Source organism: Symsagittifera roscoffensis, chromosome 9 (assembly GCF_963678635.1).
Source record: "Symsagittifera roscoffensis chromosome 9, txSymRosc1.1, whole genome shotgun sequence".
In the NCBI taxonomy this organism is placed as follows: Eukaryota; Metazoa; Xenacoelomorpha; order Acoela; family Convolutidae; genus Symsagittifera; species Symsagittifera roscoffensis.
Window position 1 is genome coordinate 18,080,450 of NC_087070.1, and position 16,467 is coordinate 18,096,916.

The 16,467-nt window shown below is 34.5% G+C and overlaps 1 protein-coding gene and 1 long non-coding RNA gene across 3 annotated transcripts; one reads left to right on the plus strand and one right to left on the minus strand.

The window, feature by feature from the left end:
• The first annotated feature begins 625 nt into the window (after positions 1–625).
• Positions 626–5,519, plus strand: LOC134854553 (uncharacterized). The gene is made up of 3 exons (XR_010164410.1): positions 626–905; positions 3,404–3,565; positions 4,827–5,519. It is a non-coding gene; the product is annotated as an uncharacterized LOC134854553 (long non-coding RNA).
• Positions 5,520–11,609: 6,090 nt separating this feature from the next.
• Positions 11,610–15,750, minus strand: LOC134853931 (transcription factor Sp5-like). 2 transcript variants are annotated; one of them, XM_063869916.1, is made up of 2 exons: positions 15,321–15,750; positions 11,610–13,226 (listed from the first exon to the last, which is right to left on the minus strand). In XM_063869916.1, the coding sequence occupies exon 2, from the start codon at positions 13,204–13,206 to the stop codon at positions 11,758–11,760; it is 1,449 nt and encodes a 482-aa protein (XP_063725986.1). In that variant the 5' UTR covers positions 13,207–13,226; positions 15,321–15,750; the 3' UTR covers positions 11,610–11,757. The 2 variants fall into 2 exon arrangements, with proteins under 2 accessions (XP_063725986.1, XP_063725985.1); XM_063869915.1 differs by lacking the exon at positions 15,321–15,750 and adding an exon at positions 14,660–15,117.
• Between the last annotated feature and the right edge of the window lie 717 nt (positions 15,751–16,467).

Consider the following 16,467-nt stretch of genomic DNA (forward strand, 5'->3'; position numbering starts at 1 on the left):
TTTGAATATTTGTTTGAATTTTATCAAAAATAGTCATACGTTACTTTTTTGGTCTGACTAAAAAGTACCAGCCCATAAAGTTCATTGCCTTCTTCCAAAGTCGGAACATAAGTATGTTCTTAGCTTATTCATATTGCGAAAAAAAAATGTTTTTTTTTTTTCAGAAAAACATACGGAAAGTATAAAGCGAATAAGTGGCGCATTTAGAAAAACAAAAAAGCGGAAAGCGATTTTTTAAAAAGCGGCGATAGCGAAAAGCGATTTTTAACTCTGCATTTCATCAAACAATAATGCCGGATGTAATCGCAGCCAAGCAAGCGTTCACTTCTCGCCAATGTCATCTTCTTGTTTCGGTTATTATTTAAGTCAAAGAAGAAGTAGAGTTTTTTTCAATTGCTCATCCTGATTGGCACAGATGCTAATCGCTACGTCCTCGGATATGAACAAAATTTCGGGCAACTTAAAAAAATGTGACTTTGATCTCGCTTCAATCAGTTTCTGTAAGGTTAAGTAATATAAAAGCAATGTTTACAGAAACTTTTGTTTGTTTTGTTGAACAAATGTTACTGTTCCTTACTGTCAATTCAGTTACAATTTATTTAATATCGTTCAAACATAAGTCTTAACCCAAACTGGCAAATAACAAAGGTTATATCATAACGAGAATACAATGCTTTCAAACATTTTCATATTCGTCCACTTTTCATGTTCGCTTATCAACTTTGGAAAAACTAATGACATCGTGGTAAACTCCACCATTAACCCAGTGTGGGCTTCCTTGATGTTCATTATTCCCTTGGATCTGCCTCATAACTACTTCTCGGAAATTTCATTATGCAGACAGAGCAGCACATATTACTGCTTATTTGCGTTTGTTACTCAAAGTGACGCCCAGACTTTGTCGGGTACAAGACATACTTTAGACGGAACTAACTTAAGAGCAAGCAAACGGGCTCTTTTCCGAAAGCGACAAACCTAAAGCAATAAAACGAAAGCAACAAAACTAGCGTGATCAAAATTAAAAGATGAACTATCAAAATTTTTCGAGTTTTTGCTGAATTCAAATAACTTAAAACAATCAAACTTCAACGTAATATCTAAATTTTGAAAAACAAAGTATATCAACAAAGTTAATCGAAAAAGATCAAAATTTTTCTTATTTCAGTTTTTTAAAATTCTTGATATTAACAAAGGATCATAAAATTGCTCAAATTGAGCTGAGCGTCAATATTGCGATAGGTGCAGTAATTTTTCCGACTTTCGAAGAAAATGACGAATTATTTGTGCTCGGTGTGGTTTTTTCTTCAGATCAAAAAAATTTGTTATATAACCACAATCGAAAGTAATTTTCCGCATCATCATAATGCGATCTTCTCAAAGATTTTGGCCCAAATGATTTTAAACTTGAATTAAAAGAACTATAAAAATTTTTTGTGACTTGATGGACTAATAAACCATACGAGTAAACTGTTGCTTTTTCTGTTGATGTATGTCCTAAAAAAACTACTATGAGAAATTGCTTTGCTAGAACCGCTGTATAAAATTGCGCCACCATTGCTTAAGTCGCTTCTGAAACAATGGGCTTAAGTTTACGTTTATAACTGCGGACACTCTTTGAATGCAATATCTAACAAGACTTCTCGTATCAGGGCGAAGCACCGAATACTCCGACTGCCTTTTAAGGTTTATGGAGCAGAAATAAATGAAATAAAACAAAACCAAAAAAAACTTTTTCTAAAATTTGAAATTTTTTATGAAAATCATCCCCCTCACGCCAATAAAGTACAATAGGATAGATTTCGCTCCTTGTAACAAATCTACTATGGCAAATAAGTTTCTTTCAACCAATTTGGAACGATTTCTAAGAAGGATTAAATCTCCGCTTACGCGTTAATAACGCAAAATAAATAAATATATCGCCCGTAAATTGTCCCAAATTGGCCAAAGTGGCAATCTTCAAAACCCCATAACTTTACCAAAAACGATCACAGGTGAAATATCTTTTCAAAGTTGAGCTCAGGACAAAAATACCTTTTGAAAGATATATAAATAATTTTTGTCAAAAATGGCTAGTTAAAAAGTCGAAATTTGTCTGAAGAAAAAAAAACCCCATCCCGAGCACAAATTTTCCGTTACTTTCTTATCGAAAGTCGGAACAATAATGTTCCCCCTAAAACTTATTGTTTGTGGCTAGCTACTCTCCACAAGTGGCTGTAGCTCACTGCAGCAGTGACGGAATTTTTTTTTTGGAAAACAAGTTTCATTCAAAAATTGGAGCTAAATAAAAACTTAGTTCACTTTCAAGATTTGAAGCTACCAAAAATTGATGTTTAGCAAACCAATAAATTTCACGACCCCAATTTTTTGAGATCTTGATTTTTGTATTTAAATTTTACTGTATTTAAGAAAAGCATAATTTTTATGAACGCATCAAAAGGTTTAAAGTCATTAAGATTTGACTGATTCAAACAGATAAATTTTTTATCAGTCATTTTAAAAATATTTTCTGTAAAAACTGATTCAAAGCTATTATAATGTTAGTATTATCAGTGCGCGTATTACAGCGCAAATAACAACTTAATCGAAATCAAATCGTTCCAAATTCAATTAATGCAAATTATTTAGTCTTATGTTTAGGTTATTTGTATTTTGCATAGCGTGAGCGGGATTTTCTTAGAATCGAAAAAAAAACAAGACTGCTCGTATAGCAGAGCAAAGCTCCGAATATTCCGATTGTTCCTGAATTCATATCGAATAGTTTTTGGGAAAAGAAATTATTGAAAACCTATAAATTTCGGACAACATCAAAAGGTGAAAATTCGAGTCTACAAAATTAATATGACCAATTAGCTAGCCTCAATTCAATTTGGAACAATTTTGTTGTGCGGGATAACTTGCACACATAATTCGCGTTACGCTCTCAGCATTAGGAATAACCTCCTCAAAGTGCGCATAATTTAGTCCAGAACATGGTCAATTTGGCAATTTTGAAACCCTCAGAACTTTGCAAAATACAATTGGAGGTAAATTATCTTTTTAAATTTGAAATCAGAAAGTCGATATCTTTAATGGGTGTATAAAAATTTTTGTTCTGTTGAAAACTGTTATTTCGATCGGCAAAAAATTGACTGAATAAAAAAACACATCGAGCATAAATATTCCGTTTTCTTCAAAAGTCCGAACAATAATCATTTTTGGTGTCGAAATTATCCTCAACTTTTAAAAAGATGAAAACACTTTATTATATGCGTTGAAGGGCGAGTCTGATAAACCACGACTTCGGTCATACGGGCAGTCGGGTTTATTAACTATACAAGTTCTCGATATTTGTTCCACTAGTCTTGGAGACACAATTTAAGCAATTGCCATTGTTTGCTCTAATGAAAATCTTCCCAAAACGTAGAACTGATAAACAACCCGGCTATCAGAGCGACAAATAGAAACGCTGGACTTGTTCAAGGTCTTCAAATGCTAAAGGAGAGTTCTCTGAACGAAAGTGAGAAGTTGTACAGGCCAGTATACGAAATGCATAACCTTTATGTCGGAACAGACGGGTGTTGTGAAGGCTCGTATATAGTGCAATATGTCGACATTATGCATGAGATTCATCTTATTCTGTCAACTATTTTTAATTTTTAACTACAGCCATGTGTTTCATATGAAAATTAGTTTTTAGGGATTAAAATTATGTTAAGATATAAGTTTAAAGATTAACCAGGGGGAGGATCTAAATTTTTCTTGAGGGGTGGGGGTTGCAGCAGAAACTCAAAAAATTTTTTAAAAATTTAGCTGACCTTTTTTAGACCCATCAAATTAGTTTTCTGAGCTCTTCCATATCATGATAAATCCCATATTTTGAGTGCGCCACAGGCGATTTGATAAAAAACCGAAAAAAAAAACGTTTTTAAGCAAATTTTGGAAGGATTTCATCTAAAAACGCGTTTTTTTTGGCGTACGCTCCTCCCTAAAAGTTAGTAGAAAATAGCACCTTGAGAAAACGTATAAATTGTGTTGGGGAAACAAGATTTCATAAATTAGTACCAAAGGGAAGACCCTTTTGGTAAATAGAGGTCGAATCCCGGAGGGGAGGAGGGGCGTCCACTGCCTCCCCCTCCCAAATCTGCTGATGGGATTCAAAGATAGCGCCATAAAATTAAATCTACCGTTTTCAGGCGTCTCAAAGCAATAATCAAAATCATAGTTTTTGGGTTCCCTATAAATAGGGATAAAAACTTGGTAAAAGAGCATAATATGCTCAGAAAAAAGGAAAAGGAGAATGTTGTCTAAAAAATTTTATCAGAGGCATTTTCAGACTGAATATTCTTAAACTACTAAAAACTTTGTTCATCAAATCATCATTATCTTGAAAATAATTGTCTAAAAATTGTTTGGTGGTTGAACCTGTTTGGTTCCCGGTTGTTAAACCTAATTACCATTTCTGTAAAATGAGGGAACAAAAACTGCAAACTTTTTGGGAGGATACGAGATTTAGCAGCAAATGAAGGTTTTAATACAAACTTAGTGTGTATTGCAACAACTAAACTTCTGTTAAATGAAAATTTTTGTTGAGTTTCCTTAAAAATTACTTTTTCATAACTTCAAATTACATTCGCCCTTTATATTACCTAGTATCGAATTACCATTCCAAAAAAAACAACGGTCGAGCTAATACAAAATTTGTATCTTCGTAATATATTACCATAATTTTTGCGAACGAGGGGTTGGAGTTCCAGCGAAAGAGATTCATATAAAATTTGTTAAAAAACAAAAAATAAGCTTGATCTTTTTTCATTTTGATGACATGTTGCAATTGTATCGTTATCAAGGCCAAAATTATTACTATTTCCATCACGGTTACACAAACGCATTGCTCACTCCCAGGGAATACTTAACAAAACTGACAGACTATTCTGAAGGTGACAAGCGCTTGAATTTCATTGTTTCTTATTACTCCCTTGAGTGTAATACTAACATGATAACCAAACTCGGTTTCGGAATTGGGAGCCTCAAACGCGCAAATCAATCAGATGTTGTTAGATTTGAGAGACCTGGGGCCCCTTATCAACTGAAAGTTGGACACCAATGGAGTGCTCAAATTCCGTATGATAACCCTGATGATTTTTTGTCTTTTCATTGGTTCAAACACCAAGTCATGTGTCAAGAGCAGCCTTGGATTTGCGGTCAAGAAGACAGAGTTATTCAGAATTGGTTCCCTGGTTGGTGGGAGCTACTATCTTCAGATCATGTAAACTAGTTTATTTTTATCATGATACAAACTATAGAAGAAAAAAATTGTATTCAGTCGCTTTTAAGCTCATATATAAGATCTCAAAAAAATGCAAAAAAAATCCACAGCACGCTGAAAAAATTCCGAAATGATTTTGCTGTCTCGGCGTCGAGGGCGGGGTGTTTTCGTTTTTTCAGACCAACTTTGGCTATGGAAAAATTTGTTTTTGTCGGAAATTTTTCAAACCCTATTGAAAACATCGACGCCTTGAGCTAAAATAGTAATAACAGTTTTATGCCTGCAACCATTTACTCAATGAAAATAAAATTCATTTAAACATTTTACAATTTTTTCCATTTTATCTAAGAAACTTGAAGACAAGGCGCAAAAAATTCGACAGCAGAGAGCTGAACCAAATGCTAACGCACCAAATAATCATTTCAATTTGAAAAACTGAGGCTAGAAAAATGGTGCCATCTATTCCAGTCCAAACGCAAGCTAAATGACTTCAAAGTGGACGACTGAACGAAAAATAATATTTATAATCCAATCTTTCTCTGCAACAAAGAAGGGTAGTCGAAATTTTTTGGGCCTTGCGCAGATATGAACGCTTTCTTTGAAGTAATTTAGTTACTGTAGTAAATGATTGTGCCCGAATGGTCATTTGAGAGTGATCAATGATTCCTACTCCGACTTCCCGATCAGACCAGCATCATTGATTGCGAGTTAAAGCGTATGCTAATGAGTCTTCCTTAATTAAAAGAGGACTGCTCGTACCAATTCAGCGCCTTGATTCATTTAATCAAAAGTTTAAGACATGCTAGTATACTTTTCAAGGATCAGATTTCTGATTTTTTTAAAAACTCAGTTTGACAGTACGTACAGTTTTATCTAGAAGAAAATTTTTAATTAAGCTACTTATACATAAAGATTTAAAATATTTCCTTTCCAAGGTTAATGTTTCATTTGTTTCGATTTCAGCGTTGAATTATTTCAAAGCAGCCCTTCTAAATTCATTGAATCATTTACAAATTGTTTTTGACATCTTGAGTCATTTCATAGCTTAAATTTCATCGCTCATACCGTCACCCAAAAAAGTGGCATACTTTTTAAAAAGTACGACTATCGAAAACTGAGTAAGCTAGCTACATTGCTGAATTAAGTTAATGGGACAAAACGCAAAAAATTGGCATAAAACACATAATTTTTGTCAACATTTTTCTCAAAGTTGATTTTTAGTGAAATATGATGATGACATAATTTGCTCAGCGTTTAAGCAAAATAAGCATAATGCGATTTATGTTGCAAATTCCGGCCCCAAGTTTTACCCCAAAAATGGTTACAAATAAATAACAGTGAGCCTCTTTAAAATCACACTGAGCCGCTGACACAATTAAAAGACGGTGAGCCTCTTTTCTAGCTCAAAGTTTAAGAAGTGCAATAATCTCCAAAAAATGGTGCCAGATTATTAATTTTTATTTGATAGCCAAAAAATGAAAGTTTTTACTATATGAAAAAAAAATAATTTTTATTATAACAACTTTTATACAAAATGTTTTTTGTTAAGAGTTTTTATATAGTTCTTTGTTTTTTTGTTCTACTTAGATATTATATAATTTTTTGATGGGCTACAATAAATGCTACTGTGATATAATTGTGTCAGCAATTGAGAGAGCAGTTTTGTTTGTTGTAATGTAGTTTTGACTAAAAAAAATTATTATGATGCTTTTTGGGATATAGTTTGAGCCCAAAATCATAGGCGAAAATAAACTGCGTCAAAATATTTCTGCTTAAAAATTTAGAAAATTTTTATCATCATCATTTTTCACTTAAAAGCCACCCAATCTTACAAGTTTTATAAATTTTATGAGCTTAGTCCGGATAATTAAATCATCAACTCGACTTAATTTTCATGGCTTCATTTACTTTGCCGTTACTTATGCTCTGCAGAAATTTTTTCGCAGCTTAACTTATGAATTTGGTGAAAAAATGTCAGCTATGTAGAATTAACATTCTACATTATATTTTTAAATTTCAATATCTAGCTAGATGTAATTAAAAAGTTTCAACAAAAATCTGAAACAGATTCACCACTCGATTAGCTGGGTCGAAAAATTTGTTGTTCAAGCTGAATGGATTCATTCTAGTAAAATTAAAAAACTAATTTCTTAAACCATAATGTTGTTGTTTGATCAAATTGCTAGATTTTGAAATAATCCAGGCAAAATTTTCTAAAATATTGAAGTCAATATTAGATGAGTCAAACTTTAAACGGTTCTAATGTTCTGTGGACATGACAGCAAATCGACTGTTGAAAATTTGATTTTTTTCTGACAATTTGAAAATTTTTTCCAAATTTCCTCGTTATCATCACAGCATTACAAGCGATTAAATGATGAATCATTTGAGGTTCATTTCATTAGTTTAAAATAGTTTGCTATTCAAACAACTAAATTCTGGTGAAAATAATTTTTGTTTTACTAAATTGAGTCCATTTAGCTTATGCTTCATTTTTTTGGTCCAGTTATTCGAGGGATAAAACTTTTTGTTTTGTTTGAAAATTTTGAATGTTTCGCCGACACTTTAATTTTTATCTAGCCAGCTATTAGACTATAAAGCCATATTATAGTAAGTAAAACCTAGATAGCTAGAGTTTTTTTGCAACGTTTTTAAGTCTTACAGTCACAGAAAAACTTGTACTGCTATGACTTTTTAAACACACAACTAAGTCTTACAGTCACAGAAAAACTTGTACTGCTATGACTTTTTAAACACACAACCACGATTGTATAAAAAACTTGAATCGTTTTGCCACAACTTCAATTTGCCCTTTTTTTACAAAAAAAAACTATCTAAACTTTTAAATTGATAACCAAATCTTGATTAAGTTGAATTGATGATCAAATTTTCAATCAACGTAAAAAAGGTTCAAGCACATTGATTAATAAATGGAACAATGGAAACTTTCAAAGTCATATTCAAATATTTTTTGCCACCAAAAAACTCGCTCAAAAATAAAATTGATCTTGATAACAAATTCATTTTAACAGCTACAATTGTTTTACTGAGAGTACAATTAAGGTTTAAATGAAATGGTAATTGAGCCACGTAATGATATTCAATAATTCAAATAGTGAACTATTTTTGTTCTGGCCAGTGGCACGAATTGTTTTGTCATCAAATACAATTTTTATAACCTTATACTTAAATTTAGTAACAACTTGTATACTTTTTTTGTTCGTATTCGCGGATAGTTCCAATTTCAGAGTTTCCACATGATTGAAGTGTTTTAAAATTATAATCGAGGTATGTTCCCGCCATGCTCGAGGCATGTTTCGACCTTGCTGGTGGTATATTTCGACTGTGCTCGATGTTTGTTTCGATTGCGCTCGAAGTATGTTTCGACCATACTTGACCGAGCTCGAGGTATGTTTCGAACTTCCTCCACTTTATTTCGAATTTGTGCTCGACCCAAACCTCTATCTCGACTCTACTTTTTTGAACGAGCACTGATATGTGCTCGACTTTGAAAGTCAAAAAATAAAGTGAGCATCTCCGTCCGGTTAAGTCTCTGTCGTCAGGCAATTTGTGCAAACGGCATCAAATGTTTCATTTTTTCTGCAATAATGCTTCTAGTTTTAGCTTCAAGATAAAAGACAACTGTATTTGATGTTGGCTTTTTTCTGACTAATTGACAACTGTTAAATTTTTCGATGGCTGAATAATTGATTTGATTGTTTTCTAGATCTTTGATTTGATGTTTTCAGAAAAACTGTTTCTAATTTTAGCTTCAAGGTAAAAGACAACTGTGCTTGACATTGGTTCTTGCGTTTATTTCCGGTTGATAAATTTTTTGATGACAGAATGTTTGATTTGAGTCTTTTCTAGCTTTTTACTTTTTATTCGTGGTGACGACTTTGTTGTTGCCCCAAAATTTTTTTTACAGTTTACATAGGGACCATGTGTAGGGCTTCTCCTGGTTCCTGGCCGAGCTGTATATGATCACCAAACATGCCGGTCTAGCTAACTGTGCATTAAAAATACAGTATTACTAGATTTTTTTAACATATATATGACGCTTTTGTGAGCAAAAAAAAACGCAACTTTTTCCAGTTTTAGCTTCGTGCTTGATTTTGCTCTCGTCTGTATTATCAATTTTGATGTAACCTTTGTTTTATGTTTGATTTGAATACTTTCTAGCTTTTAGTTTTTGTGGTAACAGCTTCATCGTTGCCCCAAAATGTTTGCTTTTGTTTTTCTTTGCGACCATGTCTAGGCCTTCCCTGTATTTGATCAGCAAGTATAATTGCCTAGCAAACTGTACCCTGAAAAAAGCATCTTAAATGTATTAGTTTCTGATTTGTATTTGCCTTGCGTTTATGCAAACAAAAACAAATCCGACAAGATTTTCATTACTAAAATTGTTCAAAATTTTTTATAAGGCGCGTCTCATTCAGCGACTTTGCGCTACTAATGTTTCGCGCGACCCATAGTGCAACTTTGCGCGACTCAAGCCTCTTGCGGGAGCATGGAATTTGGGTAGCAGCAAGTCCATTTCGGCAACTTAATTCAGTCGAAACTCGAATCGCGGACCTCGCCTCAGGATTCAAAAAATGAAATCTATGAAGGGCTATCCAGTTTTTTAAAGAACAGTCAGTTTCTGTTATTTGCCAACTTTCCAGACTGATTTTACTTGTTAAGCAAAGATCTTCTTTTGCAACTCGAGGCCGGTTTTTTTCGTCGAAAATTTCCCGTGGTACTGCTATTGCAGTGACACTTTATTTGACTGTGATAAACTTGATGCTAGACTTAAAATGAGTGCGCATCCCCACACACTATCATTGTCATGGCTAGAGATTGAATACATTTTGTTGGATAAATCAATCGTTACTGTTCAATTTCATAGCTCAATTTGCTTCTTTGAAAAAAAAACTAATTGATCGACGAAGTTAGGATTCAAATAAAATTTCAGCAAACCACAATAATTTAATCAGAATCTTTTTTGGGACTTTTTTCAAATGGCTTAAATACGTCATTTGCACACTTCTGCATGACTAGATTTAGATTTGATTAAAAAGATGGACAACTTGGTTTTCACATGAGGCGAAAATAGCTTTTAATGACGTCATAGCGTTTCCTTTGGTATCTTACCCTCTGTTACATATGTAATGCTTGATTAAAAAAAGGTGAATGAAATTTCAGAGGTAAATTTGTCATAAACTTCTCTTACAGCAGCTTCACAATCAGTGAAAAATCAAAGCCGAGCGAGTTAAATTGATCAAATTGATCTTTTTCAAATAAATTAAATCTTTTCAAATTAAATTATTTTTGCTTTTTTTAAAAATTGGTAATGCTTGATTCATGTTGGATGAAATTAGCAATTGCGAAGATAAGCTGAAACCTAATTTCAAATACATTAGCTCATGCAATGTTTTGGCGAATTCACACTCTTTTTTTGTAGTTAATTTCAGAAGCACTCGTTCGTTTTTTTTTTTGTTCCGACCACACTCGAAGAGTGGAAAGAAACAATATTTTAAGGTCTTTTCCAAAAAAATTTTCCCAGCCAATTTTGACTACCTCAGTAAAAGCTTGCCGGGAAGGGGAAAGGGGGTGGGGGTAAAGAGTGGAATTAAATTAAAACCCTATCGATCGTGATTCGGATTCTAGAACAAATTAGAAGAGTTTCAATGTCAAGAAACACTGATCCGAATACTTCGAATTTTCAGACTAAATTAGACAAAAACTGTTGAAAGGCTGATCTCCCAGCTTTATTTTAGCTATAAATTTAACGCTACTATAAGTTTAACGCTACAAAAAAATCGCCTCCCCCTCCCAAAGATTCGATCCCCTCGCCAACCAAAGATTCTCCCCTTTGGTATTAGTTTATGACATCCATCTTAAGCCGACCAATCCTAAAATGTTTCGAAAGGCCTATACATTTTGGTCAAAATTTGGTCAAATCATTTTTCAAAAAACTAATTGAACTAATTTGGTCTAAACTAAAAAATTAATTGGGTCCATACATTTTTGGACAAAAATTTTGGACAAGATCAAAAGTTTCCGAAAAGGCCAAAAACAGTTTTTTTGACCTGTTTTTTTTTCAAAAAATTGCTTGCGGCATAAAGTTTTTGGTCAAAATAAGGTCTCTATAGTGTTGCGGTGGTGCTCGGAAAATCAATTTGGTCGACCTAAAGAAAACGGTCGAAAACATTTCTGGAAAAAAACCCCTCCCTGTTATTCGGGTTATTTTAATAGTTAACCCAATTACTGAGTAATATCGCAACCAGTAACAGAGCCGATTTTCTAACCTTAGTTTGTTTTCTTTTTCTCGCTTTTATGTGCCTCAAAATATAAAAACTATTATCAGTGATAGCGTGTAATTATTACCAATTAATACTAACTATAAATTGCTCAAAAATATAATTTAATTTACAATGTTTTTTCCAAAATTGAATGAAAAAGTGAGTTTGTGATACGTGAGTTTGCTGAACACATGTGAACTAAAAATTATTTCAGATCGTAATTAGAAATCATCTGGTCGATTTGACCTGACAAATTTTGGCGTGTTTTTCCAATTCGCCCGTCTGAGCAAAGGTCTCCTTACACTGATGACAAGAAAGAACAGGCTCCTTTCCTGTATGTAACTTCATATGGTTGTGCAAATGTTCAGCTCGGGCAAATCGCTTGCCGCAAAATAACCAATTGCACACGAAGGGTCTTTCTCCAGTATGCCATCTCAAATGAGCTTTCAAATGAGATGTTTTGGTGTATGTTTTGCCACATCCCGCAATGTGACAGCTGTGAATAGGCTTACGATTCGCCGAGTCTCCAGATGGTACGATTCCGAGAAACTGAGCTGTTCTGGACTGCACGCAATTTGGACACTGACATGCCCCCTTTTCGCCCTGATTTCCCAAGGTCATAGCAGGTTTCAAGCCCCCAGACACATCGAAATTTTGCAGGCAGCTCGGGTTGAAAATAGGGTTAGACGCTTGTCCAGGTGCGAATTGAGAAGTCGCTTGCATTGGATTTCCAGGCCAACCCGGGAGAACTGAAGGTGTGAACAAACTTTGGACCGGCGACAGTTTCGAGCTCATCATTGTCGAAGGTACGGAAACATTTGGCGGCATCTGAGCTTGCTGCATTTTTTTCACGTGAGAAGTGATCAACCCTGTCTGGTTTTGGTTTCCTGGAATCGGATTGGATCCTTGAGACTGGGATCCCGGGATTCCTGGTTGCATGTTACTGATATCTGGTAAATTGGCCATGAAGGTTGGCATTGTTTTCATAGGTGATAGAAAACCAGAAATGTTACTATTCGGGCTGAGTTTACTCGTTGGCGTTTGCTGATGATTCTGCTGATGATTTTGAGGTATGCTAAACGGGTTCCAATTCGGCACCGTTCCAGGCAGCCAGTTGTTCAACATGGGATCCAAATTGGGTGCAAAGGAGTTTGGTGCTCCAAGATTGGCGGAGTTTTGAGCTAATCTTTGAAACGCTTGGGGTGAGCTAAAGAGTAATTGCTGATACGCAAGAAAAATATTATTAGCTGGGTTTGATGAATTTATTCGATTTGCATCGTTGGAGTTTGCACTTGTGGGCATGGAACTATGGAAATTTGCGAACATTTTCTGTTGCTCAAACATAGCTTTCAAATCACTGTTTGTTGTAAGACTACTGGTGAAACTGTTGTTATTACTACTTATTGGGCTACTAGGGTCTTTTTTAATAGTCTCAGTTTTAGTTTCAATAGGTCGAGGCTTTTCTTGGCCGACTGGCGATGTTTGAGGACCTTCGTTTTCTTGTTTCCAAGGCTGGTAGATCCCTCCTTTGCTCTTAGAATTTCGAGATTTGTTTGTGCTGGGTTTGGTTTTGGTTTTGACTGCATGTAGGGAGGCTCCCCCACTCTGTTCACTTTGGCTGATGGGTGGGGGCTGGGCGATCGATCCAGTTTGTTCCAGTGATTTGAGCATGATCATGTCGAGAAGCTTTTGCAGACCTGAATAAGATAACAAGTTTAAATAATATGTAGTTTAAAGTTTTGCACCGATGAAGTATGAATGCAAAAAGCTTGAATTTTTTTGCTTATAGAAAGAAAAATTAATCTGACGATATCATTTCTACAATTTCGGGGAAAATTTGATTTTGCAATTGATAAGAGAGACAAAAGTAGGAATTATATTTAATTTAACGTCAAAAAAGTGGCCTATTTATCGTTGGGTCTCCCAACAAAGCAGCGTAAAATCTCATTAATCCTTCCAATAAATTTTGAGCCTTTTCCCTTTTTATTCCCCTCTCCCTTTTTTTATTCTCATGAGCCTCTGAGACTAGGATAGGGGTGAAATGTTATTGCTCCCGTCTACCCTTTTGTTTATTTTAATCACTCCTAATAAGTCAATTTTAGCCCAGGAAGTAAGTCGCAAATGCCCAAATTACTATCATCCCAACACTAAATAACTATCATTAAAACCCCCAGAGGGTGATTAAATTGTAAAAGTACCCCCTATCAAAACAGGTAAGCCATTCAGACGAGAACAATAAAAGGGGGTGCTGTCAAGTTGGAATCACAATTCACTAATCAACATCCAACAGCCCATTAGCCCACATTAAACCACACAGGAGTGCTCAAAGCCGATAAACAAGCTGTCGAAATTTTGAGAAGCGCTGGTTTCTCAAAAAATGCAAAAAAAAATCTGCAACTAAAGATATTCCAGATTTGTAAAAAAAAAATGCGAAGCTAAATTTATTTAACTGAGTTAAAATTAAATTCATAAAAAGATGTCTCGGATATGGTAAATTAGAAATTTTAATGAACAATTCCGCTTTACGCATCTTCTGATATTGTGATCATCGGCCAACTTTCCGCTCAAAAACTTCCACAATGACAGCGGGCTAAATTGGAAAATTGGACATGCATTGATAGAATGCATTAGGGTGTGTGAGTTCACCCAGGAGACTGTGGGATAATTAATTCCCCCTTGTTTCCCTCATTTGAGTGGGGGACCTTATTTTAGATAGCCGATGGAGAATGAGGATGAGCCACCTGAATTTCGCATGTGTTGATTGCATAATGCAACTGATGACAATAGACGAAATTAAACATCAAAAAAACCGGGCAGTTTCAATTAGAGTTATCAGAATTCGAAAAAAAATCACAGAGAATAGTTTTCCATGATTAATGAGACGTCAATCGAACTGTCTTGCATAGATAGCTGAAAAAAGGGACACTACACTTATGGAGCATTTTCTGGATCCTTTTCGGCTCCAAAAACCTTCGGATATGGTTTTGGTCTCTCCTTTTTTTAAAAAAAAAACTTTTGTTTATTTAGAATTAGATCCAAAGTTGAGTTTAAACTTTTAGCAATTAAGACTCATTTTCATGCCATTGGCAACTTTGCGTTAAAAAACTGAAAGTGTACAACTGATACTTACTTGGATTGATAAACATTTTTTTGCGTTATATTTTTCACAAATAATGAACACAAGTTATCTCTTAGCAACTGAATTTTAAGCAGCAGAGAGCAAAGGATGATTTTAAGCCTTAACTCTTCAATGGTTGTAGCGTGGGGAGAAAATTAATCTTCAGCCCAGCTTGATTTTTAGTCTTCAAATTTCGGGCACAAAAGAGACATCTGAAAACCCCCTTTATAATTGGTTCACCACCTTCCGCCGATGAACCCTCTGAGTAGCTTCTCACTCATCGCCCAATTGAGAACGCCTATTACGCAATCATTACATAACAGCTGGATGTCTTTTTCAGTTGAATTGCAGGCCGGAAACGGAAATGGTAGATTGCCGGACACTTCCCGCCTTTTGTTGTTCACGCCGGGAAAAATGAATGGCCAAATTAGGGGCAAATTAAATTGCAAAGAGGAGGGAGTTTTGAGAAAATAAGATAAGTTCATTTATGAAGCAGAAAACTGAAAAAATAGATATAAAAGACCTTTGTGACAATATATTAAGCATAAATCGAAAAGTATTTACATTTTTGATTAAACGAATTGCAGAGTAAGAAAAATTTAAACATTAACGGTTCATCTTTTTTCTATTCAATTAATCCTAAGGCGAAGCTCAAAATTCAACAATCACATACCTGTTTTTTGCTCGCAGTTTCCTTCTGTCTATCTATCTGCCTGCTTGTCGGTCTCTGCAGTCTTGATTTCAGTTTTTTTTTCGAGGAAGAAAGACAATGAAAATTTTGCATCCAAATAAAACAGCTGAGTTTCAGTCGAAATTTTTTTTGATATCGTGATCAATTTTTGCTGACGAGTCACGTTTTTTAGTTTTCCATGTGAAGAAAGATCGGTGGTAAAAAGAGTAACTTTATTGAGTGACAGTTGAATTAAAATTGATATTTTCAATTATTCAATTATACCGCCGTTTAATAATTACCATGCCTGTGGCTAAAATATAATTGGGTATTTTTACTTTTTCTACTTTATAAAAATCTTTTATTACAAAACTCTTTTTATAATCTGATTTGTATCAGTGAAAGCACATTGCAAACTGATGATTAGTTCTAACTTGACGAATAATAATCGTAGTTTAATTTGATGATACCATTTTTCAAATTATATTGTTATGTAATTACCATCTTACCCTTTAAGGCGCTCTCTAATTGATAGGTGAGCTCGCAGAGCTAATGCCATCTAATAACTAATAAGCAAAAACCGCATTAGACAGTACGCTCTACGGCTATAAACAGAGAATTTAAGACGTGTTAAAACGTACTAACAACTTATTATAAAAACTTTAATTACCTACCAAAAGATGAGCACAATTCAATTAAAGGATTAGTGCACAGCAATCCGCTACAAGGTGCAAATTAATCTTCAGCATTCCAAAATTCCAAATTACATACTCATCCATAAGTTATTCGAAAACCGTATATAAAATCAACCCCCCCCCCCCCCCTACACACACGCACTCACACACACACAAGATATCATAACAGTAGGTTAAGATATCTTTTGACTTTGAAAAAGTATTCATTCATCGAAGTCATTAACTTGTGCCGTGTTGCCGTTGAGGCTTATTTGAAGTTGACCAAAATCTACTTGACGCTGATTTTTGCATAGCTTGCATATCTACAGGAATTGGTAAAGGCGGAAACTTGCTTCAGGAGTTCGAACAACCTTGGTAAAGTGTTCGGATTTTCTTGAAAGTCGCCCTCCCTATGATATCTACTAAAGAATTGCCACTCCTATAAATAAAAGCAGTTATGGTTCTAAGAGAGTTCT